General features: G+C 36.8%; 1 protein-coding gene across 2 annotated transcripts in view; it reads left to right on the forward strand.

Annotated features, from left to right (window-relative positions):
• The window catches only part of PTPRK (protein tyrosine phosphatase receptor type K), a 403,942-nt gene that overhangs the window by 290,162 nt on the left and 91,890 nt on the right, over window positions 1-21,890 (forward strand). For both annotated transcript variants that reach the window (XM_082047252.1, XM_082047253.1), the window contains exon 8: window positions 18,513-18,815. In XM_082047252.1, the coding sequence (XP_081903378.1) occupies window positions 18,513-18,815 (303 nt within the window). The remainder of the gene's footprint in view (window positions 1-18,512; window positions 18,816-21,890) is intronic.

The raw sequence follows: 21,890 nt of genomic DNA on the forward strand, positions 1-21,890 counted from the left end.
GAAATAAAATAATACTACAGACTTTTGATCCTGTATGCTTGAGGGAAGGGAAAAAGTTGTGTGTTACATACTGCAAAGCCTGAAAGCATAGGGCAGTATGAAATAAAAGGGAAAACTGGAGACATTTGTTTAAAATGAGATATGCTATTTACATTCCAAGTTCCAGAAGGAAATAAAAATATATACAACTTTTCTCTCTTTTTTTTTTTTCCATTTTCTGGGAAGATACTATCAAACTAAACTTCTTTTTTTTTTTTAATTTATTCACTTATTATCAATCATGGTAATAAACTGTTGAGGGTGGCTAGCTCCTTATGCAGTGGTTACATAGAAGAACTAACCAATTAAAGCTTGGTTTAAGCAACTTGGGCTGCAGTGTAATTCAGTACTAGGTTACAATTGTTTCCTACTGTTCTAGCATTGAGTCAGTCTGCTGAACCCACTTTCAGGGTTAGGAAGCACTCTACTAATTTTGAGTACTGTGTATCCTGAACTGGAATATTTGTCTTATGGATTGTAGTTTTACTTATTTTATAATTCCAGTAATTAGTTTAAAAAAAATAGTTTAGGTAGAGATTCCTTGCAATAGAAAATAGCATTCAACCTTTTACTTGTTTGAGTTTATTGGGATGATATTCAGAGACAGAATTGGCTAGCAAAACATAACTAGTTTTAGAAATACACTATCAGGGCTTTAATGGTGATTTGTTGATTCTGACACTGTTACAGAGTACTAATGAATTTTCTATAACTATTGTTTCATAAGGATTGCTGTGTCTCTGTTGCATGTTGTAGCCATTACAAAACTTTTAACCTGCTTGCATTTATGAAAAATCTTTAGATTTTTCTCATCAAAACATTCTTTTTACAAAGTATTATATTGTACTGTGCAGTGGTGGGGAAGTGGGGAAGTAGGAAAGAAATAATTCTGATGTTTTCCCAATTTACTTGATTTACTGTGTGTAGCACACCTGTGAAGGAAGCTAAATTGTGCACTATTTGTACACAAAATTGGGGGTTGATATTGCCAGTGACAAATTCCAAAGTGTGTTGGAGGAGGTTTTCGAGGACATTTGATAACTGTGACATGAGCCATGTCTGTTAAACAACTGAAAGATACAGATACCTTACCTTCCTATGGCAAGAAGTTGATTCTGAAATGTGATAATTAATAAAGATGATTATAAGTGTTCAATATACTGATTATCTACAGATGAATTACAAAAGCTGTTTTTTAAAGTTTAGTTCTTCATCAGTATATCAAAAACTGAAGTTCAAAAGTTGCAGGGGGAATAAAGTACAAAGAATAATTTTAAGTACTTGTATGCTGGGTTATGAATTAGCTGTAACCATAACTCGCAGGAATTTCCTTGAGGTGTCTGGAAAGTTTGCAGTGTGCTGTTATTAGAGATTTTGTCTTGTTTTACCCAGACTTCTGCTCCTAGCGTAAAGTAGAAGAGTAGAAGAGGGGGAAAATTTGGGGAATTTTTTGACCATGTTAATTCAGTTCAGACTGTGAAATTTCCGTTGCTGGAGTTCTGATTTATTTAAGGCTTAGTTAATTCAGCATCCCATGTCTTTTTTTTTTTTTTTTAATTTATTCACTTATTATCAAACATGGTAAAAAAGGCAATTTAACAGCTTGTTTATTGATCTATAGTATTCAGTTGGAAGACTAAAGGAAAATGGATGAGGAGGTAGTCCACTACTTCACACAGCAGAGTCCTAATTAAGCTGTCTGGACCTGAGATGTTTCCTCTCTGTTATCACGTCTTGTTTTGATGTGGAAGAGAGGTGGGCAGAGGAGAATGGGGGACTGTTGTCCCAGTTGTGATTTTGGGTGGTGTTGCATCCCATCTAGTTTTGTACATATAAGACCTGAGCACTTCAGAGATGTCCCATTCAGGCTGAAGACCTGGAAACAAAGAGAAGGTAGAAGACGTCCTGGCACTGGTGCAGAGACAGTGGAGAGTCTGAAGTGTATTAATCCTGATTTTTAACATGGTTTTCTGTTGTGAAGACTATAAGTACATTTTGTGAAATTTTAGTGTTCTCAGTGAGTGTCTCAGTTCTGTATTGTATCTCTTGTTTGTGAGTAATAAAATGCAAAATACTGTAGATTTTTGTCTTGGTGTAGGACACAAGTATCTGTGATTACTGTATCTGTATTTGAAGTTGCTGGCGACATTGTTAGATCAAATCAATAGCAGGGAAATATTTTTTCAGCTGTGGTAGGAGAATCCAACACACCTGAGCCTTTAAGATGGAGCATTTTGGAGTACAAGGACTAAGGGAGCCAGGCAGGCCAGGTTGGAGAGGAGTGTTTAAGAAGAAAGAGAATAGACAGCAGGTGTGTGGAGTCTGCTGGAGATCCCAGCAAGCTATCAGCAACATCCAGAAAGACCCTGAGCAATTCTTGATTTGTGGTGGACAGAGACTCTGGTAAAATGGTTTGCTGAATTAAGACCTTCTAGTTTTTATCCAGATGTCGTATAAATGCTTGCCTCGTATTAAGTAATTAGTGCTTAAATTTTTCTGTAGAGCTAGTTTATGAACAAATTTGGCTTGTTCTTAATGGGGTACATGCTATGCTTTCAGGCTCAGCTTAGGTCTGTCAAGACATGGGGCTCATTCGTACACTTAAGTAAGTCCATGCCTAGACAGGACTGTCTCAGAAGGGTGGTGGAAAAACAAGCAACTAGGAATCCCCTTTCGTATAAACCCACAGCAGTCACACTTAAAAGACTGATGCATTTTTGTCTTTTAAACACTGTTATGTTGATAATGCCAGAGGACAGGATTTTGGAAGGGAAAAAAATCTGATATAGAGTGGCAAAAGGAGAAGATTAGCTGAACCCATCTGCTTTTATTTTGGTTGTGTAGATATTTGTTCAGATATTTGAGTTATTTGGTTTTGAAAACACTGAAGAAAAACAAGCAAAACTGCCAGCACGATCCCAGTGGCGTGTTTTCCTGACCAGACGCTGCAGGGGCCTTTTAAGTGGGCAAGAGGATTAGATTTCAGAGAGGTGACTCTAATTCAGGTGTCCTTGGCAAAACTTCAGTGACTTTCAGTGAGACACTAGTCTTTAAGAAAAAAAATTTGACTGTTTTTTTCAGTCAAGCATGACTTCTTTTTTTGTGTGTATTGTTTATATAAGGAGATGATGTAAGCCCCTTTTGCCCTGCACTGGCATTCTTTTATGGTTTTGTTTTATTTTTCTCTGCACTTGATAATATGACATAATTGTCATATTTTAGTTCAGACAAATGTGTTTATATATAGTCTTCATTTTGGGAGATGAGCAAAGTAAATTAGTAAAGATGTTTGCAGATGCTTTGCTGCCCTTCACTTTAGCTTGTTGTGTTTACCTTTAATCTTTTCCATCTTTTGATTGCAAATTGCAATCAAAATTGCATTTGGAGCTGTCAAATGAGAGTCTGCAAAGGTGAGATAGCTCACTATATAAGTTTATGACGTTACACTTGTCAGAATTTTGTACTTGCTTTGGTATTTAAACTTGAGATTTGATTTTTGGTTTTTTCTCTCCTCCAATAGTTTAAAGTACAGTTAGTATAGATAATATGGCTTACTATCTACACGCAAATGTAAACAAATACATGTATTTGGAAGAAGTAGTACAGAAACCCAAAAAGAATTTGGGGAGACATAGGTCAGCAGTCAGCAATAGTTCTTTTTGTAAGTGTGATGACAGAAAATAGGGTCATAGCTGGGAGGAAAGATGTGATTTTGTGGGTGTGACCAATATTGATATACTGCATGCAGATATGGTGTCTGTACTTTCAACACACTGATGAAGATCTGGGAGGAATGGAAAAAGGTGCCACAAACAGAATCGTGGCTTAAGATTTAGTCTAGGTGACTTAAAGATCTCAATCATATAAGTCTCTCAGAGAGAAGGTGGGAGGTGAATATACAATATGAATATAGGGCAAAATAACAGCAGATACAAAAGGCCTCTTTCCTCTAGAGGAGGAAAAATGTAAGAACCTCAACTGGCTGCATGCTGAGGTCAGGCTCGTTCAAATTATAAGTAAGGCACACTTATTTATCTTTAACAGTGAGGCTATTAATCATTGCAACAAATTACTGAGAAAAGTGGTGGGAACAGACAATTGCCATAAATTATAACTCCCTGAGGATTTACAACTGGATTTAGTTATTGGTTTCACCAAAGAGGCATATTATGGAATCCAAATACATTATCTGAAGGAAATTGAACTCAAGCACTAGCACAAGCCCCATAACACTAGGATATTATCAGCTGTGCGGTACCAAAGCATAATCATAATTGTAATTGTAGCTACAGCTCTGTCATTTGTTTTTACCTCATAACAGTATCATTAAAATGATTTCTCATCTTCTTGTCTTTTTTCAAGGAATGTTAAGGAAATGAAAGTTGTTGGATTTTCATACTCAAATGGAGATGAGGGTAACACAAATCTTACAACTTCACTTACCTTTGCAAGAAGTCATTATCATTTTGTTGTCAATATAATCCAGTATCTTTTGGCTTTATTGCGTTGCCCTTCTCAAATGCTGATTTTTATAATTGGACTTTTAAATTGCTGTGTAAACAGCAGGCTGCATAAAACATTTTCCAACCAGCTCTGTTACAGACAAAGCTGTTTCATTTGTGGGCTATTTAATTTAAATTAATTTCTTACAAGTCTATGGGTAACTTCCTCTTCCAATATTTTATATTTAGGTAAATTTGAATTGATGTGGCATCTAATAATCATGATAAAAGTAATTAAAACCAACTCAGAGTATTTTGGATCATTTCAAAGATGGATAGCTGTTTCCTAGCACGCTACTCAGCTGTGGCCTAATCAAGATAGCTAGTAAAGAATGAGAGTTCAGAGCCAGCAAAACTAAAGAAACCAAACATTTAAAATAAATTTCCTTGAGGATTTTTGTGTCTTGAAAACAGAATAAAACAAAACAAAAAAAATCCACACAATTTAAATGTAGCGTAGCTAAAAAAAACCCACTGGACTCCTCAGCAGATGAAGGAAACATAATTTTGTATGCCCAGATGCCCAACTTTAATTAGGTAGTAGCATTTGTGTCCATAAGAAGACAAGCATGTTGTCCCTTTGGAATGAATGCCTACTGGACGTCTTTCTTGAGGGACATATTCCTCAGGAGCCAAACTGCAAGTAGAACATGGATTACATTCTTTGCTTAGAAATGTCTACAGCTCTAGTGACTTCTTCTCTTGAAACTATTCAGGAGTTATGCTTGAAATACAACCTGTGTGCACACTTTTCAGAGTATGTGCTGCCTTTCCTGCAGACCGTGTGTCACTTAGGTAAGCCAGTCCTGCAGCCCTGGCAGAACTATCTGATGATAGACATCATTATTAAATAAGCGAGTTCACCCTCTCACTAACTGGTTTGATTTAAATGCTTAGCTGTGAAAATCTTCAATTGCTCTATAAAGCTTTCACCCAAAATGAGTTAAGAGATTACTCATTTTGTTGTAATGCTGAAAAGAGCACTGCATTACCCAGGTACTAGAGTAGTTAGACTAGAGTCTGAAAGCATTAATAAGACTGGTGATGACAATGTTAGTACAGATCACAAAAATGTAAGGATATGAGCCAGTTTCTTACAAGAATGTGATATGCATTATTTTGTCTAGATGTCAAAACAGTGTCTTCCGTGCCCTGTATGTTCAGATTTAAACTGTTGGCCTTTCCCATCTTTCTTTTCATTTCATTAAGAAGCAAAGGCAAAATACTTAGTTGCCTTGCTGCACACTTGTGATGAATGAGTTCTGCTCTTGCGTTTTATTAAAATATCCAGTATCAAAACCAACCCAATACCTCCAAACAAAAACAAAACAAACAAAAAGCCCTACCGAGCAACAACTTTCAAGTAGATATGTATAATAACCTAAAGGTTATTAAACAGGACAACCACAACCCATTTTTTTTAGACAGCCACCCCTTGCCAAATATCTCTAAATAGTGGTGGAAGATACGGAGACTAGAGTACAGTGAGTTGATCAGTTCTGCTCTCTAGCATTACGGTGGTTTGTGGAGAAGAGAGCTGAATTTTTTTTGTTCAGTGTTTGTGCATTCAATTTAAATACTGCAATTAAGTTGCTTTTTGTTTTGTTCTGGGTTTTTTTAACTAGGAAGCAATACTTCTAATATTCTGTGAACTGTGCATAGTAGTATGTCAAGCAAGGTGAAGTAATTTGAAATTTAAGTTCTTGCAGTCTTGCCATCTAACAGAGGTCAGTGCCAGATGCTGTGAAGCACAATTAAAAAAATTCTGAGGCTGTTTTAGGGAATAGTGGAACACTGCTCTTCTGTCTTGTTCCAAATACCATATAGTTAGAAATCAGCTCAAGCCTCGAAGTCACATTTGTATCTCCTATATATCTTCCATGCCTGCTGTCCTGAGACGATGTAGAATCTCCCTCCTTGGAGTTATCCAGAAATAGGCTGGGCAAGTTCCTGAACAACCTGAAATAATTGCTTCGAGTAGAAGGTTGGGTTATGTGACCTCCAGAAGTCCCTTCCAAGTTGAACCATTCTGTACAATGCTGTGATTCAATCACTTTTCCAGATATCCAAGTCAAAAGCAGTAAGTGAAGGAATGCTGGAAGAGGCAAACATGTATTTGGGTTTGGTTCGTTGGTTTTTGTTTGTTTGTCTTTTTCCTATTAACACACATCTGTGTTACATCTCAAATTAATAATAATGATATAATTTTGCCTAAATATTAAAGTAGCAGGTGAACTTGGGAAGGCAAGAGCTGCCATAACTTTAAGGTTCCCTTTAAGGAGAAAGGGAGAAGGAGAAGATGGCAAGTAGAAGATGAAGGCTGGCATCACTAGCTGACATGAGCATGAATAGAGTAACAACAAAAGTGAATGCAAAAGTTGTCAAGAATCAGGTTTATTTTGAATGTAAGTAAAAAAGATAATTTCATTATCAGTTATAAAAGGTCTTCAAACCAGCTCTGAGGAATTTTATTTTTTGAGACATTTTACAGCAGTTTCTTAATCCTGCAAATTATCATGGTTGTCGAGCAAGGTTATGAGCTAGTGGGTTGATTGTGGTAACAAGAGGGGACGGTATTACATGTGTGCTCATTATGCCAGTCTCCAAAAGGTTAAACAGTTAGATAACAGTTAGATAAGGTATTAAGAAAAAAAAATAGAAGAGAGCTCTAAAATTGCCTAACAGGCATTCAGGAGAATTTAAAGCCTTTCAGTAATAAGTTTGGGGGGAAGGGATTGTTGTTCCTCCTAAGCATTTATTACACTCAGCAATAAATCTGGTTTAAGTGACATAATACCAGTGTCCAACAATTAGCCTGCACTTCCAAATGAGTACTGCTTTCGCCTGCATGGCCTTGACTTGACTAATTGGTTGCCTTTCCTTTTTGTATTCTGTTGTATGCTGACAGTGATTCAGCATGTACAACATAGGAATAAAAAAATAATTTAATGCTCCACTTACTCAGCAGGCGTGATTGACACTCTCTTGGGCGAGTGTTGCAGTAGCGCTGGTTGGAGTAGCACATTGGCAGTTGCTTTGCAGAAACAATGAAGCCAAGACAACTGTGCTAGTACAGTATCTTTTTGAAAGTCAGAACGTGGTAAAATCGTTGAGTATGATTGACAGCCTGAACTAGACAGATCTCTAGATGGGTATCTAGAATAAGAAAACGCATAATAAAGAGCCATGCCTCCTCCTGCAAATGAAGAGCTAAGCCTTTACATGTGAATGAAAAGTAAGTTTGTTGGGTTTGCATTTAACAACACCATCTGTTCTGCATAAGGCAAGAACAATCACTCATTAATTAACCACTTTTTATGAAAATACTTTATTTTAAAAGGAGTATTAGTTATTATCAACAGCATCTAAAATTGTGTTTCTTTGTCTGCTTCCAGTGAGCTGCTGGGTTTGCCACTGTTTTCTGTTATCACTCGTCCAGCTTTACTGGTGACTGAAAATACTCAAGGATGATTTTCAGGAGCATTTTTTTGTATCTTGAGATCATGGAATAAACCAGAAGTGTTCAAAGGAAGTTTGCAAAGAGAAAATTGTTTCTAAAATAAATTACCTTATTTTACTGTTGAGTGAATTATTTTATGTTTCCCAAGTTTCTGCTTAGATAGGAAACCGTAGCTTTGCAAAATACTAGCTGGCGGAAAGTAAAGCAGCAGGGCAATTTCTTTGGAGTATTTTATGCAGCTAAATGTTAAATGGAAATAAGTTATTTAGATTTCACAGCCTATTTTAGAAAGCACTTTTCCAGGTTGCCAGTGTCTCTGTTTGCAAGCAAAGGTTTTCTGTTGTTTTTGCACTCCTTGTGGCAAAGACTGTTTCATGGTAGAGGAGAGATGCTTATGAGCTCCCTTCTTTAGAGCCCCGCTCCTTTTGAGTAAAGGCAGCTCCAGGAGCAAAAAGTTTGCAGGAGCAGGTCCCAGTTCCCAAACTGGCCTTGACAACATTTGTAGCCAGATGGTGGTAGCCCAGAGAATTGGTACCATGTTGTGAATTCTGCCCAGACAGAGCAAGTTGAGCAAGTCAAAAAACATATATTCCTTATAATCCTGTTCCTTTCTGAAAACAAGTATTTTAAAGAACTTTTCACAAAGAAAAACAAACAAAAACCTCCTCTCCAGAAGTTAACAACTTTGGACTGAATTTTCCAATGACAGCTTCATGACTCTTCCATTTGCAAATCATAAACGGTGCTTTGCCTGTTTACTCAAGAATACATTTTTTTCTCATAGTTACATGAAGGGACAGCTGAATTGAAATTGGCTTGCTTAAAATGCACAGAAGGTTTTTTGTTTAATGAAATATCTGTAAAGAAATACCAGGCTAAGGTGTGCTGGAGGCATAAAGAAAAAGGACTCTTTATACTGGGACAAGTGTGACATTTTGCCAGTTACTTGCACTGGTCATTGACCAAGAGAATGAGAAGGTGTTTTAGTCATATTTAGTTAGGTTTTCACAGGTGTCTGAGTGACTTAAGTAACAAAATTTCATTGAAATTCAAAGGTGGTAGAAATTAATGTTAATCAGGTATCCAACTTAAAAAAGAATTTGCCTGTTGGCACCATACCAGCATTTTTAGAGTTCTAAGTACCTTTGAAAATAGTTAATGATTTTCTCCAAGATTCTAATGTCAGAGGAATTCTTTGCCCACCTGTGTTATTTTGGCTGCATTTATGAAGAAAACAAGCTTGCTACTATTTTCAACCTACGTTCTTAACTTTGTATGAACCAGTGAAGAAGAGTAAGCCATTTTACTAAATAAATTTCCAGGTGCTTAAGGAAATTTTTTCTGTGTGGTAGAAGCTACAGGTTTAGTCATTTGGAGAAGAAAAAAAGAAAAAAGGAAAATTAAAAACAAACAAACAAAAGAATAAAAATACACAAAAAAAACCATACAAAACCCCAAACAAACAAAAAACCACACAAAAACAAACAAACAAACAAAAACATCACAGGATTGTTCCACTGACAGGACAAGAGACATACAGCAGCTATGTTGTATGATACAGGGTCATAACTGGTTTTAAGCCACTTAATGAATTCGTGTTTCAGCTAAGGTTTATCACATACTTTCTATGACAGATATCACATAGTGATATATATATGTATATAGTATGATATATAATATATATATTTTGTGAAATAGACAGAGATGGAGCAAGGTGCAATATACGGTTATTACTCGGTTTTACCGTACAAACATAGCGCTGGAGGGACAGGTTTGTGGGCTGTGCCACTGGTGGAGATTGGAGGCTTTGCTGGCGGCAGGGAGGGGGCTCGAGGGTGGGTGGTTTCAACCAGGGGCTACAGGAACCAGAAGGGACAAAGTGGGAATGGGAGCAAATTGAGTGGAGAAAGTTTCAGTAGGTGTGTGGAGAGAGAACGTGCATTTTGATGGATGTTTTGTCTGTGTGTGGGGAAATGCACGTGTGGTATCTGTATGTAGATACACATGCACATATATATGTATTAATAAAAGTTTTAAGTGGCTATCGTAATTACTGCTTGCAGGTTTCAATTCTTAGTTATCAGACATGAATGTGACCCTAATTTTGTTCACTCCTTTCTGTGCTTATTATTTATTTATTATAGACTGTGTTCCACATTTAGTCACCTTATTTCATATAGTGACATTTATGCTTCCTAGCTTTAACCACTGAACTTTTTATATACAGGAGAAAGGAACTAAGGCTTTAACAATATCTATAGAAAACTCTGGTTTTGCTTATTCACACTACTCAGGCATTATGCATAATGCTCATAGCATCCTAAGTTCCTAAATATATTGTTTGTAAACAAAATCATAAAAATATGCTTATGAATGTGCATTGGAGAGAAATGAAAAATGTATAATCTAAGCAAACTGGTGGTTTATATTCAAATAAATGTTTGTAAATTCTTTTTTCATAGTGTCAAATATTTAGGTTCACTATTAAAGTGGGTAAAAAGTGTATACGAGTGTGTGTAAATGCATATTATATATTTTTTAATATAGTCTTTGTAATATCATTGTTGTTTTAATGATGAGTTTTCCATTCTGATTTAATATGTCCATGAGAATAATGTTTAAGTCAAAGCGTCATTTTTTTCCCCATCACTGTTAATTTTGTATTTGACTTTACACAATTAATCTTCACCATTGCAGTCCTGGACAGGTTTCTGAGGTATTTTGTAATGTCAGAGTTTCCCTGTGTTTACTCTTGCCGTCTGATGCTTGTTGACATGCTGATTCATGTTTTACAACACCACATAGGTTTTGTTCATCTGGAGGAATGAGCTTAAAGAGATCATGCCAGCTTTTCCTTTTTCCTCCTTGACTATACATCTGCTTTTAATTTAAAGTCAGAGGGAAAAAAAAAAGAAAAAAAAAAAGAGAGAAAAAAAAAGTGGATTTCTGCAGCTAAGCTAAACTGGAGAAATCAATGGACTTTATTAGCAAGGGATGTCTAATCTCTAAAGCTAATACAAGACTTCACAGCTATTGATTATGTGCTAAAGATGCACAAACTATTAATCATGCATGGAGGCAATAGAATAAACATACTATCAAGAAGGAATGGGCAAATAATCGTCAGTAGTACAATTATATTTCATCTCTTTACTATACTGCTGAAACAGGGACAGCTATATTTTACATCCAAAAGTTATGTCATAAAATATATTGAATATCCCCTCATTGCTACTGAAACTAGTGTACTACCGCTGATTATCTATGTAATAATTCAGATATTTTCTTCAGCTCCCTGAGGTTTGTGGTCAATAAGAAATTTGTAAGCTTGCTTAATAAGTCAGTTGCTAGATGAAATTAAAAGAGAAAAAGCTCATGGATTTTCATGCAATCACATTATAACCTTCATTTGCAACAACATAAATCCATAGTGCTAGTACAGTATAAATGCCATTGTTTCATTTATTCTGGGCTCATATTTCACACAGCAAATAGATGGACATATTAATGTACACAAAGTGGGTTCTTTTTGTGTTTACATCTGTATTTGTTTTGTATCCTCTGTGTGTTATACATCTGAGAAGGGAGATGCTCGGTAACCCCTTTGATTTTTATCACGGCCTACCCACCCGTTAATTTGTCCTTTTCTGTCTGAGCTGAAATTACATCAAACTGCATGACTTTTGAACTTCACTTGAATTCTCTTTCTTTAATAGTCACTATTTCTTAATGCTTTCAAGTTTTAAAAGATCGAAGGCTTGAGTTTTCAAATTTGGTTGCCTAGTCAGGCTTCTATGCTTATGACATGGAACAAGATTTGAAAAAAAAAAAAAAATAAAATTGTTACCTCAGACTCACCAACCTGTATTTACATGCATGGCAGGAGTCCTGGGTTTTGTATGTTCTAAGTATGAAGGATTACAGATACTCCAACACCAGAATATCTGGAAAAATAACGTATTTAATTCACTTATGAAAAGCCTATATTGATCCAATTAGCAACATGATGTTGTGTGGGCTTGGCTTGGAATACACATAAGTAGGTAGGAAAGAGTCTCTGACTGAAGAAAAGCAGTTCATGAACTATCATTAAGTAGTTGTTAAAGGATTGAGGCCAGCGCTGTTAATTGATTTTTGCCTTTATCTCCAAGCTGGCCTTTCACTCTACTTGGAATTGGCCAAAAATATGCCAGAGTTACAGGCAGGAAACTTGAGTAGGATTTACAAGAATTGTTCTGTCATGAAATACAGACTGATTCAAGGAAATCAGGCTGAAATACATGGCATTCTTGGGATGTCTGAATAAATTGGGTCTTCCTGTATTATCATCAGATTGTTAAATGCAGTTACTGGGAATTAGGCTGAAGTAAATTCTTCTGGACTTGTAGATTAATAAACCTTGGAAAACAGAGGTTTCATCGTGGGTATTCTAGGACAGCTCACCTCACCTAGGGATTTTTGGTAGCTTTGTTCATAACTTAATTATGGGATGCTTCTTTGATGGTCAGCAGTTCACCCACAAAAATGCAGATCACAGTCGATGTGTTTTCCTGCTCAGAGTTTCATTGTCTGTTGAAATGTATAAATCTCGTCCAGTCCTTTTCAACGAGTGATGCACTTTTATATACAGCAATCTGAACCAAATTTATGATGCAAGGGAGCATAGTATCTATGTAAAATCTTTCTACATGATTCATTGCTCACTAATAACAAAAGTGATAATTGAGAGTATTGCAACTGAACCGAGCAAGCGAGGAACCTTTGTTTGTGGTTTTCTTACTGCACATTTGACAGCTATTCTGGTTTGAATTGTGCTTCCTCAAATGGCTTTCACTCATGCCATTCTTCCATGCTCTTATCAGGGGTCTTTTGAGGGGAATTCTTTACAGCCTCAGGACTGTAACATATTTCTTTTGAAATCTGGGAACATTTTGTTTTTGTAGGACCTTGCATGAACCGAGGAAGCAGCAGGAGCCAGAGTGACATCTTAGAATAATCCTCTTTTATTTCCCACATGCCAAGGAGAGACCTATCCTGGAAAGGTCAGGAGAAGCCACAGGACAGAGAGAGACTCATGTTCTCGTAAAGAAAAGTCTGGGGAATTCCAGTGGCTGTTCAGACTGAGAATATTAGAATAAAAACGAGGACATGGTTTTTTCTATGACATTTTTGTTTTAGGGCAAGATAATTAAAGAAGTCTCTGTCAGAAACACTGTGGCTTTAATTACAGGATTGCTCTCTTAAGCCAAATGTACTCTGCTTCTTTAATAATTGTCATACATTTGCTTTTCTTCGTCAGAGTTTTTATTTAATATAAGCCCCACATCTCCCCACAGTTCCCTCAAACCTTATGCAAATGTATGCATTATCTCACCCTCGAAGTCCAGTTAGTTTTCACCTCCTGTGTCACCAGTGAAGCTGACCTGGGTCACTCTTAAACTTCTTAGGAATTTCAGTCAGTGTGGTTAAAGCAGAAATTTGTAGTCAGGTCCTCAGCGTAATGCCATACCAGAAAGAGTTCAAGGGGAGGAAAGATCTGAAAGCCAACTCCAATTAAAGAATTGTATACACAAGCAGTATATAGACAGTATGTGGTGGTGCTTGAGAAGCACCATCTTCATCTGAAATGTTTGTGCTTTAAAATTTTTCTGATTGTTTTCCATTTCATGCAAACAAATATGTGTTCTGTCTGCTGGTCAGATAATGTAACTCACCCTCCCCTGCTAGATAAATGGAAATGAAACTGTGTCTTTCAATCAACATTTAGGATTTCTGAGGAAAGGCAGGAAAAACAAAGGACTTGCCATGCTTTACTAGTCTCCTTTTATGAGATTTTTTTCACAACTTTGGGACATTTCTTTTTCTCTGATTGACAGCAGGGTTATATGTATTATCATTAAAAATAAGTTCCAAAGAAATGCATGCTCTCACCTTTCTGCTTCTGCAACTGTGAAGGCTTTTGTTTTCATTGCCATCTCTGTGAAGATAATCTCTATGAAGAGGCTTTGATATTGACTTGTCGTATCATGTGTTGCTTATCAAGCACTAAAAAAAATGAATTTCATTTTTATCAGTTATCTGGAGCGTCTTATTAAATCATCCTGCAGTTGAGAGGTGGTATAGGGTCAACAGGTTCAGTCTCTTTTGCCATCTATCCCTGAATTATTAACCTTTGGAGAATTACTAAACCTGTTCTTTATCCCATAAAGTTAGGTTAAATCTTCTTGATCCATATAAATTGTTGCAAGTGCCACATGCATGTAATTCTTTTACTTAATGCAGTTTCAGGATAAAGAATGAGGATTTAGTAATCTGTGTAAGTGTAGAGGTCTCTTATTATTCTGGGTTTTTCTGGTCTTTTGATATTCTCTCAGTGCCTCTGATTTTAATTGGTTCAGTGAGAGTAAAAGCAGTCAGATCAGAGGATGGATCCGAGTCAGCTTGGTAGTGTTCATTTGCCAAGAGATAAAGGGAGGGTGATGACGAGGAAGAAAACAGAGTTGGGCATTGCCAGGCACTGAGAACAGAAGACAGGGGTAGAAGCTGTGTGTCGACAGAGGTGGGAATGCAGTGGAGGTCCTGGCAGTAGCCTGGGGACAGGAAGGGTCTGGCAGAAGGGAACGTGCCCTCAGCAGAGGACTCAGGAGGAAAGAAAGGTCAGCCCTGCCACCACCACCACCACATTGCCCATATGCCTTTTTGCCTATTTCCTGTTTCTTTCGGAAGACATGACTCTGCCAGTCAGGATGTTTACATTTAAGAGCTTGATACAGTCACAGGATATTGAATTTCCTGCAGTAGCAGATGCCCTAGGCACTTTCTGCTGTCACCACAAGGAGCTGTCTCCAGGGTTAAATGTATTCTCTGCTGGAGAAAAAGTCTTGAAAAAATAAATTATGAATACCCTCTCCCAAAAATTTTAATTTTAAATGCAAGATTTAATGCAAAAAATATGCTGTTTCACTCAAGTTCCAAGCTCTCAATCAAGAAATCTTTCAGAATGAATAAACCAAACTATTGTTTTTCAAATAACATGTCCTTATGCTCAGATACTCGCTTAGTGTCTGGGCACTATTACGCTTTTTCAAACTTGTCCTAAGAAAATCTGCAAAAAACTCGGCTTCTCATTTTTGTTCTTTTTAAAGAGTTAGCATTTTGGTGGATGCACAGGCAAATAAAGTGTAAATGAGCTCTCTCAATTGCTGCTGCTAGCTGATACAGAGCGTCAGTGGCTTGGGAGCTGGGTACCAATCAGTTTTCTTTTGGCCCTGGCAGTAAATCACCTTGTAGCTTTGAACGAGCTGTTAACCTTTTTGTGTCTCTCCTTGCAGAAGAGGATTAACACCACTTACCTGTCTCACAGGGGTAATTGGTAGATTGTTTGGAAAATATTAAGTGCTTCCTGTCATAATTACTGAAACTCCAGCTGATAGGATAAAAAATGAGCGGGGATTTTAGGATAGTTGTATTTCTTTCCTCTTTGACATAGGGCACTGATTTGATATGAGTAATTCAACAATGAAGTGAGACGCTTTGGGCTTGAATGTCCATGTATTTTAGATAGAAGTTCTAGATGTGACGATAGAAGCTCTAGATGTGACTGGAAGAGGAAAAGTGAGAAAAGAACAGCTGAGAAGACAAGATGTAAATTGATTTACTGGGATTAGTAGAACGGAAAAAATATCCAGAGATCAGAAGAGAATACGTAAATTGAAATTAGATCCCAGCAGGATTAAGGAAATGTTTCAGTAAAATGCAAACCCTGAAGTGTGATGGAGAAAGGGAAAAACAGCAGATGAACACTTCTCTTGCCCTCATCAAGAACAAAGTTATTCTTAATGAGATGCTGAGATTTTTGGGAAGCCTACTGAAAAATTCAATAGTGTTTTATCTGAGAAAAATAATTATTCAAAGATCGCTTTCTACTGAGGTGTTGCAGATGGAGCCTTTGTGGTGTGGTAGTTTGAAACAATTGGTCTTTACCTCTAGAGATCCCTGAGATGAATGTTGCCCAGAAGCGAGAGTAAAATTGTGTTTTTAAAGCATCGTTCTAGGAGCAGTGGGACAGTTGGCAGACTTTACCAAAGCTGTTGAGAGACTCTGCAGACTTTAATTACCATCTCAATATTGCAGAAGTTGTTTAATTTCTGCCAAAGAAGGGAATAGTTGTGAGGAAGCGAGATCACACTCTGTCTTTCATTCTTTCCTTTTTGACAGGTGAATAAAGGATGCTTTTCAGTGTCTCCTCTGATACAGTGACACATTTGTAAAATTTGTGTAGAATTGTAAAATAATTTTTCTTTAAGATTAAAAAAAGCTTTTAACAAAGCTTCTATTTTTTTATTCTCTTTTGAAAGTGCCATGCAACATAGTGTGAATGCAGTTTAAGTCGTCATGAAAGAACTGATATGAAAATGGAGTGCATTTTCTGCTACTGATTAGTTGGTTTCAGGCATTAACAGTTTCAACCTTCATGGCCAGACAAGAAGTATTATGTTGTGTTTATTTTAAAAGCTCCAATAATATTTAAATTCAGTTTTGAATTGTGTCTCTGGTGTGGGTGGTGTTGAAGGCACAACCTGGATTAGTGGAATAAAGAGGAAATTAATTAAATGTGAAGAATCATTCCATTTCAGAAGGAAAAATAAGCCTATGATACAAAACTTCCTTGGTGAAGGATATGTTTGCTCTTTTAGGCCTCAAACTCTAAATCAGAGTATGCATAACTAGGTTTTTCACTGCCATTCATATGAGGAAAAAGGCTGATAATATATATTTTGTTTCCTCTTTTAGCAGTTCTCTTCCTCTGTGACACCTGAGTGTGTTCGGGTTTTTTCTAAGTGCTTGCAGTAGCCAAGGAAATACTGATTCTTAGAAGACTTACCAGCTCCTTCAGTACATCTACTGTGTTGCTACTATTTTTTTGTTGTTGTTTTAATGACTGCCTCACATCTGTCTGTACTTGCTAAAGCACCAGCTGTTGTTTACTCTATAAAAAACCTTTTTTTCCTCCTTCTCTTCAAGTCTCTTATCTCTCAAGGACATTTTCAATGCTTTATTTCAATTTCGGATTCTTATTGTCACAGTATAGAATATGTTCAGAAAGCTACTGCCCAGGAAGTGTACTTTTTCATTTGTACTTTTTGCCATATATATATGATAAATCAGTACTTAAGGGCAAAAGGAACATGCTTGTTCAAAATCCAGAAAGGGAAAGATAGGTCATGGAAACAACTATGCACAAATTTTAATCCTTAACACTCATCATGTTACTAGGAATACCTTTATGTTATATTTAGAATTTGGTTGTTTTGATGTTTGAAACTAAATGTTTGCAGTTTGTCTGGCAAACTGCATGCTGAATAGATTACACTGATTCAGATTTCCTTCTTTCAATATACCATCTGTGTCTTTGGCTGGGAGTTACTCTTGTTTCATAAATGCAAGTTACAAAGAACTTCTATGCCCTAAAAGAGAAAAAATATATATATATACATTTCACTTCCTTGAAAAATCTCAACTGTTTTGACCTTACACTACAAGGACTCCAGAGAAGCTGTATCTCCAGCAGGCTTTTTTTAATTTGGTGAAGAAGGATGTATTGTCAGGGTATAAAGATCCCCTTGGTGTATTTCCAGTGAAACTCTAGTATATATAGTCATGGTCATGATTTTCATTGTGTAATCATTTTAATTAAGTTCAACGATAAAAGTTAGTCTTGCATGAGGATTGAATGCATTGGAGAGACAATGAAAGATTGCTGACAGGTTAGGGAGCATCACATACTCTGCTGATGGAAATGCATATGTGGAGAGCAGCTGAGCTTGGGTAGCAGGTCAGAGATTACCAGCTCAGAGCAATGTCCAGGCAAAGTTTTAGGGATCCAAAAGAAGCGGGATACAATGGGAATATCCAAAAGCGGTTTTGGTAATATTTCTGAGGGGTTTTGCTTGAATGAATAAAATTACTAAAATAATAAACATTCATTCATATCTGCATCATTTTGTAACTGCTAGCTTAGTAAGGTAATTAGTATGATTAGTATTACAGCATTGCTTAGTGGCATGATAAATTGTAGTGTAGTGAATGTTGATTCTCTGTAATTTACACAGGTAAAAAAAGGTAAGTGGGAAATCAAGAAGGGAAACCAGTGGTGGCAGCTGGGTGGCCTTTTGGTTACTCTTCTTGCATCTGCTGCCTGCATTCTCGATGGCTTTGAATCACTGCACTGTTAATTAACAATTCTTTTTCTCACTGTTGCTAAGTGATACTCACTGATCGAAACCTGCAAAGAGAGGCCGGAGAAGAATGAAATAAAAAAACAGAGACTGGCAGGTTTTTTTTTCCCTTCAGAGTACTTGTACAGAGGATGATACTTCTAGTACTAAGTCTGTATTTGTTGGGTATCTCCTTTGCTTTCATATTCCTGGAGGCATCATCTACCAGGTACAGTTCAGTTCAAGGAGGAAGGATGTTAACAATGTTTTTCTTCATTATATTCTGTTTTCTAGAACCTATGAGAACACCAAAAACGTTGAAGATTGCTGAGATACAGGCCAGACACATTGCTGTGGATTGGGAATCTCTGGGTTACAACATCACTCGTTGCCACACTTTCAATGTCACTATATGCTACCACTACTTCTGCGGACACAACGAGAGCAAGGCAGACTGCTTGGACATGGACCCCAAAGCACCCCAACATGTTGTGGATCACCTGCCTCCCTACACGAATGTCAGCCTCAAAATGATCTTAACCAACCCAGAAGGGAGGAAGGAGAGTGAGGAGACCATTATCCAAACAGACGAAGACGGTATGTGGAAATGCTGTTATGGAAATTACATCCAAGTCCAGTCTAGACAGGTGGAAGGAAATGACTTTGTGTGTTACAATATGTGTCCCGAAGGATGGAAGTTATATTAATGTATTAATTTGTCCTAAACCAGTAGCTTTAACAGTATTATAACTGTCATCCTGCATATATAACCCAAACGGTCCATGTAGTGCAAGTCAAACTCAATCTCTCTCTCACAAGAAAAAGGAGGGTGGATTCCCAGTCGTTCTGAAAATGTGCTAATGCAGGTGATGAGAGACGTGGTGCTGATAGGTGAAGACTTCTTCACAGTATTAGGTGAAGTGTTTGAAAATTAATTTAATTCTGGACATTTATGTTTAAATTTTGGTTTGGTGCTTAAGGACCCTATTCAAGATTTAAAACCTCTTCAGCAAGTATATTTGAGCAATAATTTATGTTGCAAGTTACAGTGTACAGTATCTGTTAACTGTTTGAAAGCCACCCATCAGATTAAAGTATTATTTTGACAACTTGGGAGTTGGACTCAACGATCCTTATGGGTGCCTTCCAACTGAAGATATACTATTATATGATTCCTCTAAAATGATCTCAATGAAGTTTCATTGACAAGACAGTTGAACTTACCTTAGCTGGGAAGAAATAAAAAATGGATGTAGATTTTAATGATAATCTATGGTAGTTAGGTTGTGAATCTTGGTATGAAAGAGATTAAAATGAAAATAGATATTTTTCCCTACTAATGTATAATTGTGGTACTAAAGAACAATTTTACTTTCCTTTTCTTATATTTAGATTTCATTAAAATATTGACAACAACAAAATGAAAATAGAAACTGCCATCAGTACCAGAAAAGGAATACTTGGACTAGTATAAGAGTGTAGATACATAAAACTGAAAAAGGTGGTGTGTTTGCCTCTAAAATGGGGGAGAGTACAGCTTTATATATGGATAGCAATCAAGGTTAGAATCTGGTAGCCCTTTTTTGCCATGTATTTTCAATTTTACAAGAAACAGAAGAGAAATATGTTTACTGTTGCAATAGAAAAGAGAGAGCACTTATTAAGTAGGTAAAATATGAGGAGCTGTAGAGAACTGTAGAGACATATATACATCACATGAAGATTTATTGACAAGTACAGAATTAGAATATTTCATGCAATTCAAATTTTAGCATTACTTTCTAAAAAAGTTGATTATAAATAGAATCCATGATGGATTATTTCTGTATCTGTGTTTACATTCTAGATGTTTGTGGTTGTTATTTTCCTTTAGGTTAAAAAAAATAAAAAAGTAGCTGTAATATTGTCAGGTCCATGGAAAATGGATTTATTTTTCTTTTTAACTGAATTTTCAAGAAAGGTTATGGTTTCTGAGAGCCTTTATCTAGTTAGTTGTGCAGAGACGGTGGCTGGTTACTATAGCACTGCTTGTCAAGAGAAGAGTCAAGCGCATATGTTTTGTCATCTGGATTTGTTGTGGACTATTCTTGGAAAATTATGCACAAAAGGCAGGTTTTGGTCTCAAGCTAGGACACCACTGTGCTGTTGGTGAACTTGTTTAGACTCAGCTTTGTTGTCAGAGATACCATAGTGTAGAAACCTCACCCAGTGAACAAAAGTTGCTAAGGTAAACTATTTCAAGCAGGTGTTGCTTTCAAGAAGGGTTTAATACATTTTAAATGGTACCTACATTCAGATGACTGGTGGTAATAATGCTTGTGACCTGAAAATTGCCTCTTATTAGGTTCGAAGAGTGGTACTCTTCGAAAGGAAATGCAGATTTTTAATTGCGCGTTACTGATTGACTTGAAATTCTATATCTGTTTTGTCATGTATTTCAAAATGCAGAGCATGCAGGCGATGTGCAATACGGAGGGCTTGCAGCCATCTCAGAGGATCAAAGGTGGAAAGGTGGTGTTGTCACACCTGTGCCTCTCCTTGAGCTCTCAGGGCAATAGGAAACTGAGTTCTGTAGTTGGCTGCCTATGTGTGTGATGCTAGGTTAGTCCCATGTCCAAGTGGCCAAGTACCTGTCTGAAATGGTTTTAAAACACAGTTTGCAGCCTAAAGTAGACTAAGAAGACTCAGACTAAGAAGTTGAGAGCAACAGAATTGCAATCAGAAGTAGTCTCGTCATGATGATTTTTGCAGGTTTTGTAGAAGGAGTGTCATGTTAATTACATAGAGGGGCCATTATCAGTGATTCATTTATGAGAGGGAAAATAGAGGGATCAACAGTATTTTCCTACACTTTTGTAAATAACATTAATTAGAAATAGCCACTGATTACATGACTATCTGAAACTGCACTTATGTTGTGTACTTTTCATAAACAGAAACTTTGAAAACTCCAGATGACAACAACAGATAATTAACTTCTTGTTAGCTTTTCTGTAGTGCAGTATTCTTTCCAATACTGTTCTTTCTTACAAGGATCTGCTAATCAAGTAAAAGCTTTGTAGACTGTTGGAATTAAAGGTTTCTATCTCACATTTTCTTGCCTCTTCATCTTTACCGTTTTGCCCTCATCTTCTGTTGCCTTGCCCATCTCCCCCATGCTTCCAGGTCTCTGTCCCCTTCTTCTTTGTAGCCGTGACTGATAAATGAAGGTATCAATACCTTGTAATTCAGTATCTGCAAGAAAACAGAACCAGGAATATCACTTTGAAAGTAGCCTCCTTTCTGACCAGACCTAGATCTGAATACTTGCTTGTTTTAAGTATTTCTCTTTAACTTGGATAGATGAAATTAGTCTTTAAAGTATATTATAGTAATTTGCAAAGAGCTGTATTCCGCATGAAAATTAAGCCTTTGAGCAATACACTCTTTAACAAGTTGTGCAAAAACAAGATGAAAACAAGGAAATTTGTCAGTGTTTCATGGGTGAAACACTGTCTTTCATTTTGGGGAGAGACCACACCATCACTAAGATTTGGGAGAAAGCTCTTCTGAGTACCCGGGCACTTGGCGTTACTTGTGCCCTAACAGGGATTCACTGCTTTGCCTGCCTTGTAGTGGAGATGGACAATGTTTGCAGGATTTAACAAAGGAAAAAGAGGAAGGCTTGCACAA

Source organism: Streptopelia decaocto (assembly GCF_964273445.1).
Source record: "Streptopelia decaocto genome assembly, chromosome: 3".
Lineage (NCBI taxonomy): Eukaryota > Metazoa > Chordata > Aves > Columbiformes > Columbidae > Streptopelia > Streptopelia decaocto.